General features: G+C 41.7%; 1 protein-coding gene across 1 annotated transcript; it reads right to left on the reverse strand.

Moving 5' to 3' along the window:
* Positions 1-1,373: 1,373 nt before the first annotated feature.
* etnk1 (ethanolamine kinase 1) lies at positions 1,374-17,831 on the reverse strand. The gene is made up of 8 exons (XM_036149280.1): positions 17,504-17,831; positions 15,295-15,554; positions 13,386-13,517; positions 12,943-13,085; positions 7,047-7,130; positions 6,802-6,962; positions 4,564-4,637; positions 1,374-4,356 (listed from the first exon to the last, which is right to left on the reverse strand). Exons 1-8 carry the CDS (start codon positions 17,648-17,650, stop codon positions 4,284-4,286), a joined length of 1,074 nt encoding a protein of 357 aa, XP_036005173.1. The 5' UTR covers positions 17,651-17,831; the 3' UTR covers positions 1,374-4,283.
* Positions 17,832-20,268: the final 2,437 nt, after the last annotated feature.

Raw genomic sequence — 20,268 nt, forward strand, 5'->3', positions numbered from 1 at the left:
CTTTGGGTTGTGTCGCCATCTTGTGGTCATCTGTGGTACAAACTGTGTCTCAGGTTTTGGGTGGGATTTGGAGCGAATGGGGTCAGAATGAGGAAAAGTTAAATCATCTTTGAAAACAATACATTTTTATTATTCTAGCAAAGAACCAGACTGAATAGTTGCAAAGCCCATTGATAGCTGATACTTTATATATCTATATAAATATATATAAAAAGGCTATCCAAAATCAACCCGGTCCCATGTGGATATTTTCTGGTCCGTAGCAGAATTCATGGTTCTGTCGCTGAAAAGCACATCATCTTGATGACTGTAACACTGCTATTGTCACGTTCACACAAATAAGCAGCTTTTACTCTTCTCACTCTTATAACAGCTCTGCATTTCCAGGTGACAAACTGGCTCACACTCTAGCCCAGACAATTAATTCAAAAGCTTAAAGGTCATACAAAGAGTTTCATATGGCCTTAATGTAACCGTGGTTTAATAAAGTAAATTGAGCTATCAGGATACCAACTCCAGCTATCCTCATGGGGGAAAATAAATGTCAATATGATTCACTAAACTGAGAAAACAGTAAAAATATATATAACTGCGTCAAATAAGCAAAATTACATTAGCTTGTTTCTTCATTATTGATTTAGTGTGTAACTGTTTATGCCACCGTCACACCCAAATATCTTAATTACTCTAGTTATAAACTTAAATTCTATTTTATTCTGCAGAATTTTAAGCTATTAAACAGACTTTTGGTTATGGAGTGCAACTTTTCTGAAGATGCTGTGCTGTAAGACGTTGTTGTAGCTATGGTTGTTTTAAAAGTGATCTATACATAGTCGCAAGATAAAAGGTACAGTTTTGCTTAAAGAGAAAATGGATATTTAACTGTTTTGGAGCTACTCCCCCCCTTTCTCTGATGTACACATAGTTACGGCTGTCTGGAAATAATTAGTGAATATCTGATAAAGAAATGCTTATTTTTTACTCTTTTTACAGAGGATTTCTGTTATTGGGTACAGAGGCTTTTTAAAACATTTTGAACCAACATTCCAGTAAAGCCACAGTTAACGGTGGGTTTTGTTTTCCACTTTTTCCTCAGCGGTCTTCCCACAGAATATCATAAACCTCAGAGCAGTCTTGTACAGTAAATACAACTGAGGGCCAACAGCAGCAGTTAGTAGCCATCTTTAATAAATGTTTAAGCAAAAGCATTCTGGATCAATTGTACCCGATGATAATTGGGTTCAGATTTGAACCCAGTTTGAACCCAAACATCCTGGATTGCAGCACTGAAACAGGTTGCAGGCGATGTCGAATACCGTGATTTTCTCCCCTCCCAGAAAACACATTGAAAGGACACAAGGAAATTGAAACACTGATTTGTAAATAGACTTTATTTTCAAAAGCATATTTACTTCATTTCATCCAAGATGTCTTACACCAGGCAATCGTTCACTTTAATGCAATCTTAAAAAAAAAAGAAAAGAAAAACAAAAAAAACAAAAAAAAAAAACATAAAAATTCTGCTATGTACATTTTTATTCACATAAGATAGTAAGTATTACTGTACATATAACAAAATGTTACAGTGGCCAGAGAGATTTAAGGGCACATAGTTTAGAACTATCTAAAGTTCAAACAAATGGAGTTACGGTTTAATTTAACTGAACAGAAAATAACAGATATATGAAAAAGCCTACTAATCTAAGAGTTATTAGTCTTTTTAAGAATTTGTCAAATGTAAAATCAAAATCTGAGAAAATTTACGAGTATAAATAAATCTGAGTAGAAAGTAAATGTGGTGTCAGTGTATATTACCCATACACCCAAGAAAGATCTACCTCCCACAGATCCCTTGAACGCGCTAAACCACTCTCCAACAGAATTCTAGTTTTCACACTTCTAAGCTACATCGGGCTCAATTCAAACCACCCATTTATCCTTCAGCTTCTACGTCATCAATAAAGACGGGAAGTTTAAAAGACAAGTGAGTGGGCGTTAAGCTTTCAGCGTTGCTCATCAGAAGTGTAACATGATGTGCTGTCAGGGGCTATGCAGGGAAACTAACCCCTAAATACCTCCTCCTTAGCAGGGTAGGGGCGGAAACGGGAACATTACATTCCAAGTTCATTTGGACTGTGTCTGCGGAACAGGATTTCCATTTTAATATGTGTACATAAACACATCACTAACTTCCCGTCAAAACCGAAATGTGCACAATATACGAGCGAGATGGCAGCACTTAGTTTTCAAACAAGCCGATACCGAAGAAATTAATCTGTTTTCGATACTGAGAGGCTTTCATTGACGGTAAGAAGCCTTTTTCTTGCTGACAAACTAATCGTCCGACTAAGTCTAATTTTAAACTAGGCATGGGCCGATAACTGACATCAAGCAAACAAAACAAAAAACTGGCTATGGTCCTTTGAATTAAATGCCTGGGAAATAAAACAAACAAAAAAGTAGTTTTCGCTGCCTGCCCCTTCCCCACTTGTTGCTGCAAACTACTGGTCAGCTGGTTTAAGTTAGAATGGCTAAATTTCCCCCTTGGAAACAAGAACAAACTCGGTTCTTCAATTCTGTTTCTGGTTGCAAAAATATGGACCTAAACCGTCTGGAGTGTGGAAGCTTGAGGTGCGTCACACTTCATCAATCTCACAGCGCTTTAAATCTGCAGAACAGTTGGCAAACTACAAGCAGGACATCTGTCTAGCAGCAAACTTTAGGCTAGCTCCCAGGCTAGGCAGTCAGACTGAGTCTGCCTCACAGGGCGGCTAAAAGCTGCAATATTCCGTGCAGTAAGCATGTTTACTTGAAAATTACAACCAAATCTTGGCCCCGCGTTGATTCTACGTTTCTGTCAAGTTAGTCTAGATGTCAAAATTCAAAATATGAAATGATGTAAAACATACCGTCATAAGCAATGTTACACATTTTAAACAGCAGTAGGAGTTTTCTGTATCATAAAACCAATTAGACTGTGTTTTTTTTTTTTTGAAGACATTATCGTGGTAGTCTCACTCTGACCCATGCCTATTTCAAACAAAGATGATCTCCATGCTCGTCCCCGTTCAGACATAATATAAAAACAAAGCCAAGCACTGGTTCAGACGCTTGACATTTAGCGAAGCTGAATCCCACTGGATGAATGTATGTTTGAGGAGTGGTCAGTTTAAAGCCCACAGAGAGAGCAGAACTGAGCAGCATGGAGAGGGAATACTACGGATCATTCCCACAGACGGCGTAAGGGTTTGGTCTTGTCTAAAAACGGTCTAACAGTGAGGAAAATCCACTAACACTCCTGACCCGTCATACGGGTGCAACCTTGTTTCCTGCGCGACGTTATGAACACGGAATGCTCAAAGTCCTCCGAGGTGCATCGCTGAGCAACATGAGCAACAGCCAAGTGCCAAAGTAAGCATGGATACCTACATCAAAGTGAGAAATTACCCTCGGGTCAAAAAGGCGACGCAGTGAAATACGACGACTCTTTGACTCAATGGAGGCGTTGGAAGTAAACACGGGACGCTCGACTACAACTCGCCCTTTGCGTTGTCAGAACCCCAAAATAGCACAGCCCTCGTTTAGCTGCGCAGCGGTGACTATGCGGACACATACGAACGGGACAGTGCTGAGCAACAGAAGGGTGAAAGCAGAGTCAGGAGGAAGGGGCTGGACCTTCTATCACACCAGATTCAAACCAGCTTTCCTCATATTGATTCCTTGGGACACAAAGCTGCCTTCATGTCGTCTTTATTGGAAAAATGAGATGGTTTTCAACCGTTAAGGCTCTCCATATTCTCCAAAGTTATTAGCTACATGTGGAAATAATCACCAGCCAATCAAATTAGTGTTTCGGTCGCCTTTCAGACACGCAGGTGTCCGCTCATCCTCTGGTTTGTAGGAGACTATACTCTGTCTCCGTAACAGTTTATACAATGAGAGAGCCGATGGAAGGAAAGAGAACAGCATGCTGAGCCAATCTCCACATCAGTACAAAACAAATGACTAAATAATAAAAAAAAAAAAACTATTTAGCCACTTGGGCTTCACATTATAACAGGTTTTAAATCTGTTCTTCACTTTAACCCTCAGAGTAGATTTCCAGAAGTATCTGCAGATGACTGGACTGTACTCCGTCCAGTCTCTGTGGAAAAGGACAGTGGGGAGCAAACAGGGATTTCAAGTGGAGTTATTCTTAACCCAGTCCTCTAGAGGGCGCCCTGCAGTCATCATATGAGGGGCAGGGAGAAGGCGGGAGGAGGAGTGGAGGAGATTGGTAGCTTTTATTCGGGTAATGTCAGTGCAGCTGCCTCTGGTTTCATCTTGAAGTACTGCTTGAAGCGCAGCATTGCATATCTTCAGGTAGAAGAGAAGAAAATAAAAAAAAAACAGAACACCGTCAGCGATGAGACAAAAATGCACGGAACAAAATCTGCTTCACCAAAATAACTGTCTGCCTCAGCGCATTGTGCACTGAAATGGCAGAAAACTTCTGCTTGCTACAGCGGAATCTAACAAAGCACAAACGTTAGTGTGCCAGCTTGCTTCAGGATAGAAACGTACCCCAAGAAGTCGAAGTCGATGGTGGAGAACTTGGCTTGAATCAGAGCCCACAGACCCCAGAAGAAATGAGATGCCTGGACACACATGATTAAAAAAAAAAAGCAGAGTTACCAAGAGTAATGCAGGTGATTTCTAATTACGAAACACAAAAACAAACAGCCACCATGTGCTTCACCAGCCCTCCGCTACACAACCATCTCATCTCAACGGCAAAGAAATAATGAGAAAGTTCTGAGAAAACAAGCATGAGCTGTTTTCATCATGACATTAACATTTCATCATGTTTCTTTGTTCCTTGCAACAATAAAGCCTGTGGTGGCAGCACATTTAGGATACCACAGAAATGTTTAGCTTTTAACGAGGTCTACTTGGTATGCCAACCACAGCGAAGATGTTTAAATTAACACAACACTTCAATATAAAGCCCCATAGCGATTAAATTCATATTCATCGCCAAGTTTGTTTGCAAAACTATTTCCTAGAGACATCCATAACTCAACCCGTGATTAATAGTTTAGTCTAAACTAAAGTCCCTTAAATGAAAGTTGCCTCATGGGCGTTCCATTTTTTTCGGGTCACGTGATCTCATGCGGCCATTTTGGGTCTAGGCTCAGCTAAGCTCAGCGCGTATACAACACTGCAAGCGACCGATTTCTTTTATTTTTATTTAATTTTTTCTGATTATTTCGAGTATTTCTTTATTTGGAAAATAAGCCACCATGCCAGGGTGTTGTGCCCACGGCTGCAGCAACAGCACTGATAAAGGGACGCGGATGTTCCGTTTTCCAAGCGATGAAGAGCGGCGTTTATTGTGGATCAACGAGTCAGTCGCTTGGACCAAGAGACGAACAAAACTTGGAGACCTACAACAAACTCTCGCTTGTGTGAGGTATGTGGGCTTTTTTTTTCTGAAGTCAGGGTTTCCCGCAGCGCTAAGTTTGGCGGCCGCCTCGCCAATATAAAAAAAAAACAAAAAAAAAAAAAAACGCGCAAAGCTTGTCTCTCCCCGCCAGTCCCCAACCGCTAAGCCGGGCATACACTGTACGAGTTTTTCAGTCGTGGTACTTATATACATCTCAAACTGTACGATGGAACCGCGGGGTTTAAAAAGTTCACCGCTCACGATCTGTGCGGCGCGACGCTCGGACGCGACCGGACTGCGTGTCCCCTCTGGGACCGCTCGCTGTGGTGGCAGAGGCAGGCGAGCGACGGTGGGTGACAGGGACCCAGAGCAGGGGGTCGAGCCCAGCTCACGCACCGCACCGGCGGCCGCGCGGCACGGCAGGTCGCCCGGCCCGCCCCGCGAGCGGAGGCGTGCCGAAACAGGCGGCCAGCGCGTCGAGCGGACCGGAGCGCTTGCCCTCCCCCCGCCCCGCGAGCCGACGTCCGGGCCCCGCGGGTCCCGGGCCGGGCGGAGGTCGCTTTGGGGATGCCTGCTCCCTTCCCTCCCTCTGCTGGCGGGGACGGAGAGGAGGGGAGGGCGCTCCCTTGTAGCTCTGCTTGAACAGCAGGATGCGCTCACGAAAACCTCACGACGGCCGACTGAATTTCAAACATGTTTGATTTTCACCGACCGTCCGATTTTTTTATGTGAAATTTTCTTCTGGACTTCTTGCTTTAATTCATTGTGCTGTAGCATAATGTGTGTCTGATTTTCGTCCTATGGGACCAATTCTGGACTTCAAGACAGTAAAAGAGAAGTATACAGTTCACTTAAAAATGTCTCTCTCAAGTCTTATTAAAATGTAATATCAGCTTTTCTGGATGCCTAGTAGGTGATCATCAACACTCAGTTGTGTTTTATTCAGAACACCTGCCTGAAAGGTATTAGAAGGTGCGAAACGCGCATAACATAACAGTGTTAAAGCGCCTGCCTGTGGCAAGTTTAGACCCAAAATGGCGCCACTCGCTGAGTTGGCGCAACTTTCATTTAAGGGACTTTAGTCTAAACAACAAAGAGGGGTTGACTGAGCTATTAATAGATAACCAGTCTGACAAGTTTGGGTGACTGAAATAACAGAAAGAGCCTCTAAATATTCAAACAAGGCAGCAACAGTTTTTGTTATGGTCAACACGGCATCCGGGTCCAGTTTTTAACCCATGCAGAACCGGGGCTCCAAACAGATTAAAACCTGATATACGTGTTGCCACGCCGTACTGGCTTTGGCAGTCAGAGATTTAAAGTTTAAAAACCTAGCTGTATTGTAAATGGATGTATTAATGAAAATGAATACAAACCAAAGCAAACTTGTTGACTTGAACATAGAGGAGCTCCACCTCTCTGTCGGCGACCTCGCCGTCCTGGCCCTTGTGCTCCTTGTACGCCTCCAGGTAGGAGCGGAGCCACTGAAGCTGAAAGGCCCGCCCCGGGTAGTGACTATAGTCTACTTCGTTCAGGCCTGAAAGATTAAAAAAAACCTGAATATTTTGATCTTTCACCACAGCAAAGTGAAACCTTTGACATTTTGTAGATGGATTCTTACCTGCAAACTCATTGAAATGATTCCCAATATCATAGGCTTGGTAATTGTACCCTGCATACTCGTAGTCAATGAACTTTACACTGCCTGGAGACAGAAGAGGCATTGTTTAGACAGGGATAGAAGGAAATTGGATGCAATGATTATGCTGTTTCCCTTTAATAACTCAGAAGGTAAAAGGCTCTAGATTTTTAATCACATTCAAGGACGAGCTGTCTGGGCGGCCAATTGCAGGGGCGACAAGTAAGAGTTTGCATTTTGAGGCGTGGACAGAAAACAGAGGAAAAACCCAGACAGGAATATGGGCGGATTATTCTGCAATAAATTTCCCCTAAAAAAAAAAAAAAAAAAAAAAAAAAAAGGTTTCCAGGCAGAAACATGTCTAGCAATGTGTGTACTCCCACTAAAAAGGCCCCTTTCAGTAAGTTTAAAGAGAATAGGCTTTAAATTTAAACTGTATTCATGTAAAACGGGAAAGAGAAGCAAAAAAGACGAGAGAAAATCTTCCATATTTCCACTCAGGCTTTAAGTTATCACCTGGGTTAAAATGTTTATTTTACTATACTTTTTATTATACTTTTTATGTAGGCCTACTATAAAAATGTTTTTTATAGTAAGACTTACTAAGGGGTATTTTCTTTCTCCGGTCTTAAAAAGAAAACATGCAGACACACACAGAGCAGACAGCTGGATACACCAGACGTGAAAATGTGTGCGGTGCAACAGTCTGGTGGGAAGAGGGCAGGGTGACTTTCCGGTGAGTACTTGTTTTGGATACATGCACAGGGTAAAGAGACATGGCCAGACAAAACTTTTCAGAAAGGTGTGGGGTGTAGAAACAGGACTAGAAGGTGAAAAGTGTAAAAAGAAATGCAAACACAGAGGGACACGAAGAGCAGTCTGCAGCAAGACAGCAACACATCAGCAGTTGGGATCTTAAATGCTGTGCCTCTCTTTAAGAAAACCTGCATATGACTTTCGGTCATTTTGGACATCAGACCGTTGATTGTGTGTAAACATGGAGCTGTGTCGGTGAATTAATATACCAGATTTTGCTGATGCGTTTGTGGGAAACTTTTTGCCATCGATTTAGTAAGAAGGTTACAGAGCCTGACTGCAGACACACACAACTTTAAGTTGTCATTAACTTCAGAAACAAAATAAATAAAAAAAAGTTTGCTTAGCTACCTTTTTGACAACATAAAAGACATTTTAGCTTCTGAAATATAATTTTTTGCCAGCAGTGATTCGGAGGATTTCAGCTGTTTTTCAAACAGCGTTAGTGCATGAATCTGGACGGTTTCTGTTCAAACCGAACGTTTAATACCACAAACTCCTGACCAGCATGTAAGCAGACTTAACCAGCCTGCAGCGTCAACCGTCTCGTGCGTCATTTCACACGTGACGGGACTGGGGGGGGGGGGGGGGGGGGGTGTTCTGAAGCTGGCCATTTTCTTTAAAGCAAAACAAGGCATCTAATGACTGAGGCACACTAAAATCTAGAAGAGAAACCGCATGCTCTAAAGCTCAAAAGTTCCTGATTAAGCACTTACGCTTGCATATTTTCTTGCAAGTATGCTCTTAGAATGACCAAAATATCGGCAGAGACTTTATGTGAGGAAGTGCCTTTCATGCCCTGTACGCCTGTCTTTTTTTTTTTTTAATCCAACAAACAGAAAACTATGAGCCAATAGGGGTGGTGCATGTAATGCACTCGACTGTTTTTACAGGGAGTCTCCAGGTGTGGTTTGAGTCACATGTGAAACTCGGCCAACAATCGTATCGGTGTTAAAATCAACCACGGTTTGATCAAATGATGCCCATCGTCACCAAATGCCAATTTGTATTTGAAATGCATTTCCCTGCTGGACCGTCGAAGCCCTCTGCTTCCTTGTTCTAAGTTTTGTTTTTAACCGTGCAAAAGGAACTGCGTGTTGCTGCCTTGGTGCTTTCTTTAAACCACTGGGACTGCAAAACGTCGGCAGTAAGGAATGAACAAAGGAGGAAGTAGTCAGTCATGAGGCGGTTTATCTCAAAATCCAAACCCTTACTTTGACAGGCCCACTGATGCAGAAAACGAAACCCCTGAAATTAGATTTCTGAGAAAAAAAAAAAAACCTAATCTAATTACTTTACTTTTAATGTTCCTTAAACCAGATATACAGGAAAAAAAATATTGTTTTCTGGCTGGACTAGAGAGAAAGACACTTTGAGGTGGGTTACCAGCCGGCGTGTGGGTCCTAGCGGGACACAACTGAACACCTCCGGGCAGTGGCTATAGCCCCCCTGTGCAGCAGATGAAAAGGTTTGGGCAAACATCTTTCACACATGCTCACACTCTCACATTTGTCTTTTAACCATTCTCTCACAGTTTCCAAACATCAGGGTCTGCTGCCAAAGATCCCAATCCCCTTTCCTTTACAGTGAGTCTCCTCCCCCTAAGGTTCCAGTCACCAACCACTCCCCCCCAGTGCTCCGCTCCTATTGGTCCACAAAAAAACCCGATAGCACAGGACCTCTGCTGCTTCTGCACGTGACAGAGCCTTTTGAGAGGCCTTCGTACTGGTGTCGAGTTACACATTTGTTTGCCACATTGGATAAAATTTTTTGCATAAGATGAAAAGTGCAAAAGAATAAAAAAAAAAATTGAAACATTATACCAGCCTGTGACTGGGCTTTTGAGAATAAAGAGCAAGCAGTATTTTTGGACTAAAACAAAAACAACTTTATACTTTTGGTTTTATTGATACAGGAAGTGGTGCATTCTTCTGTATCAGTTTTGTCCAACAAGCGCTTTCAAATCAGCAGCAAAATGAACAGGAAGCGGCTTGACAGCAATCACGCTTTCGTTTATGTGCCTACCCAACAAAAAGCTTCAGAGAGTTTTTTTTTTTTTTACTAAAACAGGCAAAAATGTGCCCCGTGTTTGTATTCAGCCCGCCTAAGTTGATACTTTGAAGAACCCACTGTCAATGAAATTCCAGCTACTGGTCTTTTACTACATGCCTTAGATTTTTTTTTTTTACCATGTTCCAAGACTTGCCACAGATTCTGGACTTTGACTGGGCCATTCTAACATGAAGGTGCTTTGATCTAAGCTATTCCATTTGCCGTTATGGCTGTAAGTTAAAGGTAAAGATGGCGGTTTTTCCAGGAGTTTTCCCAAGTCACTTCTCAGGGGGATTGCCTGACCAAAAAAAATTAAATCTCCCTAATCTACTCTGGTCTTATTTCTTTCTACCGAGGTTTTCTTCCTATTCTCATAAACTTGGACGCGGTTTGCTTCTTGCGACTTTGAACCATTTAGCAGGGATTGGTTAGTTTTTTAAGGCCTGCAGCTCCCACAGTAATCCCATTTTTTAATACATAATGTATTGACTACTTTCAGGATGGAAGAACCATTTCACCCAGTTGAACAAAACATGTTTCTGAACAGGGCTACCAACTATAGCTTTAAGGTTCGCCGTTCTGGTCAAAAGGTGAATTTCTGCTCAGTTTGTTCTTTTGCGGAGTGGCTAAGATGGTCTTGCGCAAGCTCATTTATTCAAAAAGGGACTTGGGCGTTTCTTACCTCCATTTCTAGAAAGGTTATCCACTCTACCTTTAATTACAGTTTGTTTTCTGCAACGCAGCGTGTTTTATATTTAAGAACAAAATTTCCGCTTGGGAAATTCACTCATCCGAATTAAGCATTTCTTTTTTCTGTGTTTCTTATATGGCATGCGCCAAAATGCAGTGGAAGCTTCTTACAGCTTTCAACAATGTCTTTCTTCTCGGTAGGAAGAAAAAAGAACAACAACAAAAAATAAGTCATTTGGAACAGACAGTCCCCGCGGCTCATTCAGTTACCGCGCATCTCAACGGCTGCTTCTCTGATGTTCTGTCTTTCCGTCCAAACAGCCATCTGTCAGTAGGTTGTGCAATTAAAGGTTTGTACATACCTGTGCCAACTGCATACCTATAAGAATCACTATAGGCTTACTGTAAAAGGTGTGTTCATTCCTTTAACGTCAGATGATTTAGTGATGAGTTCACAAAGAAATGATCTAAGGTTGAGATATTGTTTTAAAATCGAACGCCACTTAAAACTGATCCACAACCCAACCCAGTCTGTGACCTTCCTGGTGCATTTCTTTGTTCTGTGTTTTGTTTTAATTAGGGGTGTATCAATAATCATATTTTCAGCAAAAACAAACAAGATGGCCGCTGCTATGGAGCATTTGTTTTGCTAGTGCGCTTTCTTCTGTTTAAAAAAAAAAAAAAAAAAAAATCACTCATCGCAGTCTCCGCTCAACCGCGGCTCGTCATGTTGGATTATATTGTGAAATGTTGACAGCGAAAGTCTGATTACGCCTTTTTTGCGTCACGTCTGCAGTTTCTCTGGTTTATTTTGCGCCTGTTAACCTGACCCAGAAAAAGCCCTCTGTGGGAGCAGTTCCAGACTAATTTCAGCCGTAACGAAGAGAGGCTGGCCAAGCTAGGAATTTACAGCGCTTGTAGAGGGAAACCATCCTTACAGAACCTGTTGGTACTGTTATATGTTCTGCAGGTGAGCATATAGACTCTCCAACAATATACAACTCCTTTTAAACCTGTTTTCCAGAAGCACGTTTCAGTCTTCAAAGTTACTGTTGATATTCTACATTAGTCATGTCAAGTAAAGCCATGAGAAAGACCAGAACCAACAATTTTGACAATCCATACACTGTCAAACTTTACAGAACTTCTTAACCACCTCAACGGATATTTTAACAACATTCTCAGATTGAGATTTTTCCCATATTTAATGAAATGGTGAGAATTCAGAGCAGGGGGTATTTTCCAGAACATACTGTGACCTAATGTTGAGGCTTGTCATAGCATGGCAGTGAGCTGTAAAAAGCAGAAAAGGCTAAATGTTGGTTTTGATCTTGTCAAAAGGCATAATGTCAGGAAAAAAAAAAAAAACTGAATGATCGCACCTTTATATTTTGTCATCTATTTAGTCATCCCTGTGAATAAAACACTAATGCAACATCTTTTCCTGAATAAGAAAGTGGACAGCTGACTGCCGAGACGCATGTACGTGGCTCCTACTGCTGCCATGAACTCATCCCGATTAGCCTGAGCAGTGGGCACACTATGTGAGGGCCCCTCACTGTTGGTTAGTCTCTCTCCGCTCCCTTCCCAAAGGACAGGGCGGCGACGGGGCAGCCAAAGCCTCCGCTGTCACTCCTAGGGGAGAAAAGCTAGACACAAGGAGCTGTGAGAATTTCCTCACCCCTCGCCGCACACGGACGAGGGGGCCGACAGCTCTTACAACCAACCTACGACATCCCTCCCCGCCAACCAAACTGTACTGTTCTTTCACCCACACTAGATTTTCTTTATTGGCATTTAGAGAAACACTCCGCAACAAAGACAAGTGGAACAGTTTCAGATACTGCATGATTACAGCTGCCTTGCTTAAAAGTAAGCCAATGTTTACTGGAAATTCCTATTAGAACATTACAGCCCCTGGAGAATAAGCTCACAACAGCTTATGAAGCAAAATCATCTAATGTCATTGTTCTATATTCAGTAATAGCAGCACAGAATTAGAACTTTCAGACATAAAAAAGTGACTTCTTCAAATTCAAACTAATTTGTGAATTACAAATTACATAATGCTGCAATTATTAAGCTAGGCTGAATTTTACCTTACCTTTGTTTGAATGAGAAGCTTGAGCAAAACAAGCGACTGGAATAATATCTTATCTGATTTTTCTAATTCTGCACTTGCAGCCGAATACAAACACAGACAAGCAGGAGATTACATCTGAGGGCATCCACTGAACGCGCCTTTGCCCAATGCAGAGATCACACCACTAAACAGTCACACGGTAATGTCTGAGACTGTGCCGCCGCAGCTCATACTCACCTTCCCTCTGGTTATAGATGATGTTTTTGCAAAGGAGATCATTGTGGCATAGGACTACAGGAGAGCCCAGCACAGACAAGCTCTGCTGGAGCCACACCAGCTCTTTCCGGAGGGACTGTGGGCTGGGAACCTCCGGGCTTAACCTGGAAATAGTAACAAGCAACCAAAGGTGAGGGAATATTCTGAGCAATGTTGCTGTATTGAGATGCTACACCAACAGCTAACAAACCTGTTTGCAGTCCTTGTTGCCCAAGAGTGGTGTGGTTTTAACCATCAAAGCAATCGAGACTGAATAATAAGTTCCATCAATGATCACTCATATTTTTTAAATACCAAGAGCTTTCAAAGTTACTTTTTTAGTTGTTTTTTTTTTAACACAAGCCTCAAGAATGACGCATTGAAAGAGCTCTTGGAAAATTCAGAATCCAGAGTCAAACACTCACCTGTCATGCTCTTTGAAGCACTTGGAAATGAGCGCAAAGTACTTGCCCATCTTCAGCCACAGGTCGGAGCGCGGCACCCAACCATTGTGGGCATGGATGGCATGGTACTTGGCCAGCTGCCTCGCAATCAGCCTGCAGGGCAGACAAGTAAATGCAGAAGGATTTAGTTTTAGGAGTATCAACCACCAACATGTAAAGATGCATTTGTAAACCAAGAACACATGACGCGTAATTTAAAAACTGCTTATTTGTATAGACAGATTTTAATTTGAAACATTACTTTAAATGTGTTGAGGTTAGACCACAGAAAATTGATTTACATTTAATGTAGCAAACAAAATGCAAATAAAATAAGAAAAGTAAATCGGTTTAGGCTAGGGCTGGACGATAAATAACAATATATATCGATCGATAGATGTGGCGCGATAGGAAAAAAAAAAAAGGGTTGATAAAAGTTCGATAGAGAGTTTTCCTTCCTTCCTTCCTTTCAGCCTATCATATTAGTTGATGCTACAGTCACTACTTCCTCTCGACCAATCGTAATCGCGGACCCAGGCACGCCGTCACAAAGCGCTGCCCTCTCAAACCACAACACAGAGCACTTGCATATGTCGCAGCAAGGAGCAGCGGAGGAAACGGTCCCAAAACGGGGTTTTACTAGTTCGTCAGTCTGACAGAAATAAATCAGTGATTTGTAAAACTTGCAAGGAACCGGTAAAAACTAAGTCTGGTAACGCAACCAACTTGTTTCATTACGTAAGCCGCTCAGCCGCTCACACCCACAGCTATGCGAGCTGTGTCAGCCCTGCGTCATCTTCTTAGGAATCTTCTTGAAGTTCTTCCAAAACAAAGCAAGTTTAGCAGCTAAACTGGGCTCCCTTCTTTGTGATAAAATGACAAAGCGTCCAAGCGGCATAAGGACATAACGCATGCAGTAACGTGCTTCATAGTGATGGATATGCTGCTGTTGTCTGCAGTTGAAAAACCTGACTTCAAACAACTACTCACCACTCTTGATCCGCGATATAAAGTTCCGGGATCCAAGTTTTTCTCTAACAGCGCTCCCTAAATTGTGCAACTAGTGCAGAGAATCAGTGCAAAATGAGCTGCAGTCTGTGTCCTTACACGCCACAACCTGGGACCTCCGCCCTGCGTCAGCCTCTCAATTATGAAACCTGAGAAGTAACTAGTGTAGCTACTATTCCCACCTAAATAAGCCATTTTATTTATTTATTTGGTATATTTATTTTGGTCATTTTACTGGTCACTTTAGTTTATTCTTTGTCAGTATTTAATAACATAACTCAGGTCTCTAAAGTTATTTATCTTTAAAAAAAATTCTGTTATGGTTAAATAAAAAGATTGAATTGGCATTCTGTGCTTATGTTCTTTATTAAAATTAAATCATTTAGCAATATCATAAAATGTCCAGGCAGAGCTGCACATAAAATATGGTTTTAAATATTTTCAATAATTATCGATATCGATCAATATGCTTTTTTTTTTTTTAAATCAATAAGCTTTTTTTCTATATCATCCAGCCCTAGTTCAGGCTTAGTTTTGCATCTAAAGTCCCTGATGGAGATTTATTTAACAGCCAACGCGTACGAGGGTCCCCATGGGGCCTTAGGATGGTGCAAGTAGGCCAAACAATTGGAATTGCATCATTGTATGTTGTTACATCATCTTCCCATTCACAAAAAAAAAAAAACCCAAAAAATACGAGACCATAACATGAGCAACATGGATCCCCGTGGCCATCCACTGGTCTAAGGAAATCTCCATGACTATCTTGGTTGAACAATTATTTACACAAAGACAACATTTTATTGGCACTTAGTAGAAAGTACACAAATAAAAAATTCCCCCGATGACATGACCCGACGACGGGGATGTTCTCTTGCCTTACCTATAAACAGGCTGGCTGCGAATGTGCTCAGGTTCCAAGGCGGTCCCTTGCAGAAATTCATAGCAGAGGCCATTGTTGAAGGTGCAGTAAAGGCGCGGGGCGCAGCGATTTGCATGCAGCACTCTAAAACTTTTAACCTCGTTTTCCCGGTCGACCAACAGCTCCGTTTTGTTGCCATAAATGCGGACCAGAACCACGTCTTGCATGACGGCGCCCACGTAGCAGCCAAGCAGCTTGTTGGTTATGCCATCCGTGAAAAACTGCAGAAAAGAAGACAGAGCACGTGAATCAGGGGGGGCTGCGTGTTTCTGTTACTCAAAAACCTGACCTATGGTTAAATGTTGGGCCACGGATGCGTCTGACGCTTGCGTTCTTTTAATCTTTCATTGCGCTGGATTAAAGGTCGAGGGCTGTGATTCTTTAGAAGTCATTTTGTCAGGGTTTGCAAGCATGCGCGTTAAAACTCAGCAGAATAGTGACAGACCGATCTACTGAACAACAAGTTTCTGTTATTTTATAGAAGTATACTGAATCTAAAATGTCTTTATAAAAAAAAAAAGGAAATGCAAAGTTAACTAGCTTCAAATGGGTAAACAACCCACTAATATTGGTCAATGAGTCATGCATCTACATTTCATTTTATAGCTTTACCGCTAAACCCCTGACTTCTACCTCCATATGGTGTACAGTGATGTGAAATGACAATAAAAGCATCGTCGTCTTTCCTGGAGCTAATGGATGTGAATGTGGCGACATGTAACACACGGGCACTGCGATGGACACCCGTGTTTAAGTGTTTAGTCATTACATTAGCTTGGGGGAGGATCTGGTAAACATTAATATAAAGCAGACTGGAAAAGTTACACTTTGGCTGATTTAAACTGACCCATTGACAAAAAAAAAAAGCTGGAAATTTACCGGGGGGGGGGGGGGGGTTCAGCTGCCACCCTAAACGGCCTTAACTGTTTACTCTGTCTGCGACTGGCAGGATTTTATTATTCCACGCAGCAGGAATGAGCGGTATTTGCTGAACTCCCGGAATTGACCTCACTGATGACAACAGGCCGAGGCAGAAGGGCATGTGATCTTCCATCCTGGCTGTGTTTACCAAGCTGAGCCACAGGGGCCCCGCCCCCTGGTCATCCCAGGAAGAAGGAAAACTTTGCTGTCCTCCTCGTCCTCCCTGATGGTAACTCACAGCATTCATCCAAGCCCTGAATTGGGCCCTGTTTTGACTTTAGGACATCCACAACTAAGGCATTATATTAACTAAAATCATGCAAATGGTAAATGCAAATGTCCCCCACAGCTAAGCTCGCGCGGTTGTCGACGTTTCTTCCAGAAGTCTCCGACGTCACATTACGAAATCTTTCTGACCTCTTAACTGTAGCGTGGACCTGGCTTATCGCCTTCCTGTAACTTTACAACCTAATCAGTAAGAGGCGCTCACTGATATGGATCTCCGCCCACGTTGGAATGTGACATATGGCAGGAAAAAATAAAAGGACCAAAAGTTATGCAAGATGCACAGGAAACAAGTTTTCTACGCTCATCCCTGAGGGGGTATCACTCATAGCCTGAAACATTACATTAAATGTGTTTAAATGAGTTACACTGCTGTGTGGCAGGGTGAGGGCTGTAAGCTGTACACTACAGATGGACGATGACAGTCATTGGGAACTGACTAAAAGGGTTATCATCAGGTGCTCAATTAAAGAGCTATTTCAATTTCCACATATAATTTAACCATCTCTGGCTTACAATCGTACACATTTAAGCCCAGACTGTATCATTCTATACAAAATATAACTATTTGAGTACCTAAATAGCTCGATTCATGAAACCTCTAACTATTTATGTCAAAAACTGTAAATTAACAATTAAAAAAATAAAGAACTGGCACAGATACTAATCGCCAAATTAAAATATGCATAAAAAAGGGGTCACTTTATTACTCCGCGTCTATCGTTAAGTTTGCCCACCACCTTTTGATGCTGTGATAAAATGCAGCTCGATTGGAATATAAATCTTCGTCCTGTCGGCGTCCGCTTCGTCTGACGTCAGCCTGTGACATTTGTTTAAATGGGGGACACCTAGCTATGGCTAACGCCAGTGTTCGACGGTGCTGGGATGCTACGATTTAGAGCGAGTGAAAACACACAAAGTCATGCCAATAATGTCATATTTGTTTTAAAGAAGGAAACCGTACCTTCACTTTGACTTCGGACGGCTTCCAGCTCGGTCTGAGCTCCTTCATTAGCCGCAAGGCGCCGGGTCGGTAGTCGTTCTCGTCGACCGTCACGTCTATTTTAGGCACAGCGGGAGCCTCGTCGGGGACATGAATGTAGTCGGCCATGGCGAAGAGAAATAAATGGTTCGCAAGATATCTCACCCAGGGAAACTAGCAGCGCTGGTAACACAGTACGCAGTGTATGGTACAGAGCTAGCAGCTGCGGGTATATAATCCTGGTGCAGTGGCTGTGCGGCAACGCCTCTCAGAAGGAACCACCCATCTGTATGAAAAAAAAAAAAAAAAAGTTCCCCTCACACCGGCAGCACGAGCTCGAATGACTCGTTAGAGGCGCTTGTTTATAGCATCAGCGTACACCGCTGGCGGAGCTAAAAGCAGTAAACGAGGCTCTGTAGGTCTAGCTTTAAAAATATACACATCACTCAATTTATAACAAGCTAAACATTAAAAGACTTGAAACGTGAATAAAATTGAACATGTAAACGTATCTATTATTATCTATTCAATCTGTTCTTTTTCTCTCCGTGGTAGTCGGCAGTCATTGGTGGATAATACAAACGTACACACAACCCGGAACGATCACGTTATTGTACACGTCACATCCCTAATCTTTTCTTTCAAATAAATTATTTTAAGGCGTTTAGCCTAGTTAATATTCCTGTCGCAAATGACAAAGAAAACAATACTATTCATAAAAATAACCTCGCGGAGAGAAGAAGAGAATCATACAACTGAACCAAACCTAAGGACTTTTACTGAAATATTTAAATGCGTATGAAACTGTTGCTGACGCTCTTGATTATTGACTTGTCTAAGAATATAGGAAAAAGGAAAGAACAAAAAGAGAGAGAAAAAACTGGGCATGAGTCAGGATAGAAACATATATCTGCTTAGAGTCTATAACAGAACAAATAGTCCGCAGAACAATGACTATTTTGTTGATCACCATGGGTTAATGCCGTTTGCTTTGTCAGTAGACAATTTCACATTAGAGACCACAAAAATCACTTGCCGGGTTCCCCAAGGGCCCTTCTTGGGTCTCTTCCTATTCAATGTTTACATGCCCCCTGTAGCTCAGATCATAAAAAAAAAAAAAACAACATCAGCTACCATAACTACCCAGATGACACACAGCAATTCAATGCATGGATGCACCAAACTTTTCTTCAACTGAATATTAATCAAACCGAAGTATAATAAATTTCGGACCAATTGAGGAGCGATCAAAAGGTAGCACACAGCTTCAGTGTCTTCAACTAGTAACCACTGCTCCGGTCCGAAATCTGGGTGTAGTGATGGAATCAGACCTGACCCTTCAAAGGTATCTAAGGACAACAGCAAAGTTGTCCTTCTAACACCTGAAGAACATTTCCAGGATTAAAGGACTAATGCAGGATCTTGAAAAACTAATCCATGCATTTCTCTTTAGTCGAATTTATTACTGCAACGGTGTTTTCACAGGGCTGCCAATAAAAGTCAGTCAGACAGCTGCAGCTGATCCAGAACGCTGCTGCCTGCGTCCTCACTAAGACTAAGAAAGTAGAGCACATCACCCCAGTTCTAAAGTCCTTCCACTGGCTCCCAGTATCTCAGAGAATAGACTTTAAAATACTTCTGTTAGTCTATAAATCCCTGAATTATTAAAGGAACCAAGAGTTCCTTTAAATCCACATTAAAAACCTAGTTGTTTAGAGTTGCCTTTGAATGTTAATGTTGAAGTTTGTTGTCCAACTTGTTGTATATCTCTGCTGTTCTATTCCACTGCAATGTGCTTTTCTCTTTGATGTTTTCCCTTTGTCTCTGTAATGTTTTTTTTCATGTACAGTACTTAGAACCATATTGTTACTAAAAAGTGCTTTATAAATAAGCTTGCCTTGCCTTACCTTGCCATATAGGCAATCAACGATCATATTAGGTTACATAGTACAACAGTATTTGGGAAATAAACAAAATCTACTCTCGATTTTAAGATTCCTTAAGTAGATATCTGATAATAATAATAAAAAAAAAACAACAACATTAAAAGCTATATTTCGTGGTGAATTTAGATCAGAAATGTCAACAAGGAAATACTGTTTTAGATTTAAAAACACTGAATCTTTGATTAGGGGGATTGGATTTCTCTCCATGAAGGGAACGAGTCCATGGAGGAAGCATTGCTGTCCCTCTCTTTCAATCGCAAACCTCACTGTATGTTACTGCAATATCTTGAGAGAGACAAAAGCAAAGAAGTGCTTATTAATGAGGTGGAATAAAAATGATAAATGTTTCTTTTTTTCTTTTTCGCCAGTAGTTTTGCAAGAGTATAATGCACAATGTCCACCAGGTATTTACTTGGAGCATCCTGTTAATCACCCACATATCAACCAACAAGGTTAGGATAATTTAGGCGTCAGCTCTGATGTTATTGTGGCCTTTTTAAGCAGGGGGCACGTGCATGATGGGAAGAAAACACTTGTACTTTTTAACTCGGCCATTTCTGGTTATTAATTAACGAGAAAGCTTCAAGGAAAGACATTTTCTAAAATGTGAATGAATCAAGACAGAAAATACATCACAGAGATCCGTATCATTTTCTTTGGTTTTCTTATCCTAACTGCAAAGCTAATGTTCGTTGAGCCATTTTATCCACCTATCATCCACTGCAGCTTATCCTTGCAGGGTTGCCTAGGGCCCAGTGCCTATCTCCGGCAGTCACTGGGTGAAAGATGATGACTTCAAAA

Source organism: Fundulus heteroclitus, chromosome 17 (assembly GCF_011125445.2).
Source record: "Fundulus heteroclitus isolate FHET01 chromosome 17, MU-UCD_Fhet_4.1, whole genome shotgun sequence".
Classification (NCBI taxonomy): Eukaryota; Metazoa; Chordata; class Actinopteri; order Cyprinodontiformes; family Fundulidae; genus Fundulus; species Fundulus heteroclitus.

Coding starts and splice junctions, on each gene's coding strand:
- etnk1 (XM_036149280.1), bottom strand. CDS start 17,650: ATGGCCGACTACATTCATGTCCCCGACGAGGCTCCCGCTGTGCCTAAA. Junction 7,131..12,942: donor CATCTATAACCAGAGGGAAG/GTGAGTATGAGC, acceptor TTCTGTCTCCAG/GCAGTGTAAAGTTCATTGAC. Junction 4,357..4,563: donor ATCGACTTCGACTTCTTGGG/GTACGTTTCTAT, acceptor TTCTACCTGAAG/ATATGCAATGCTGCGCTTCA.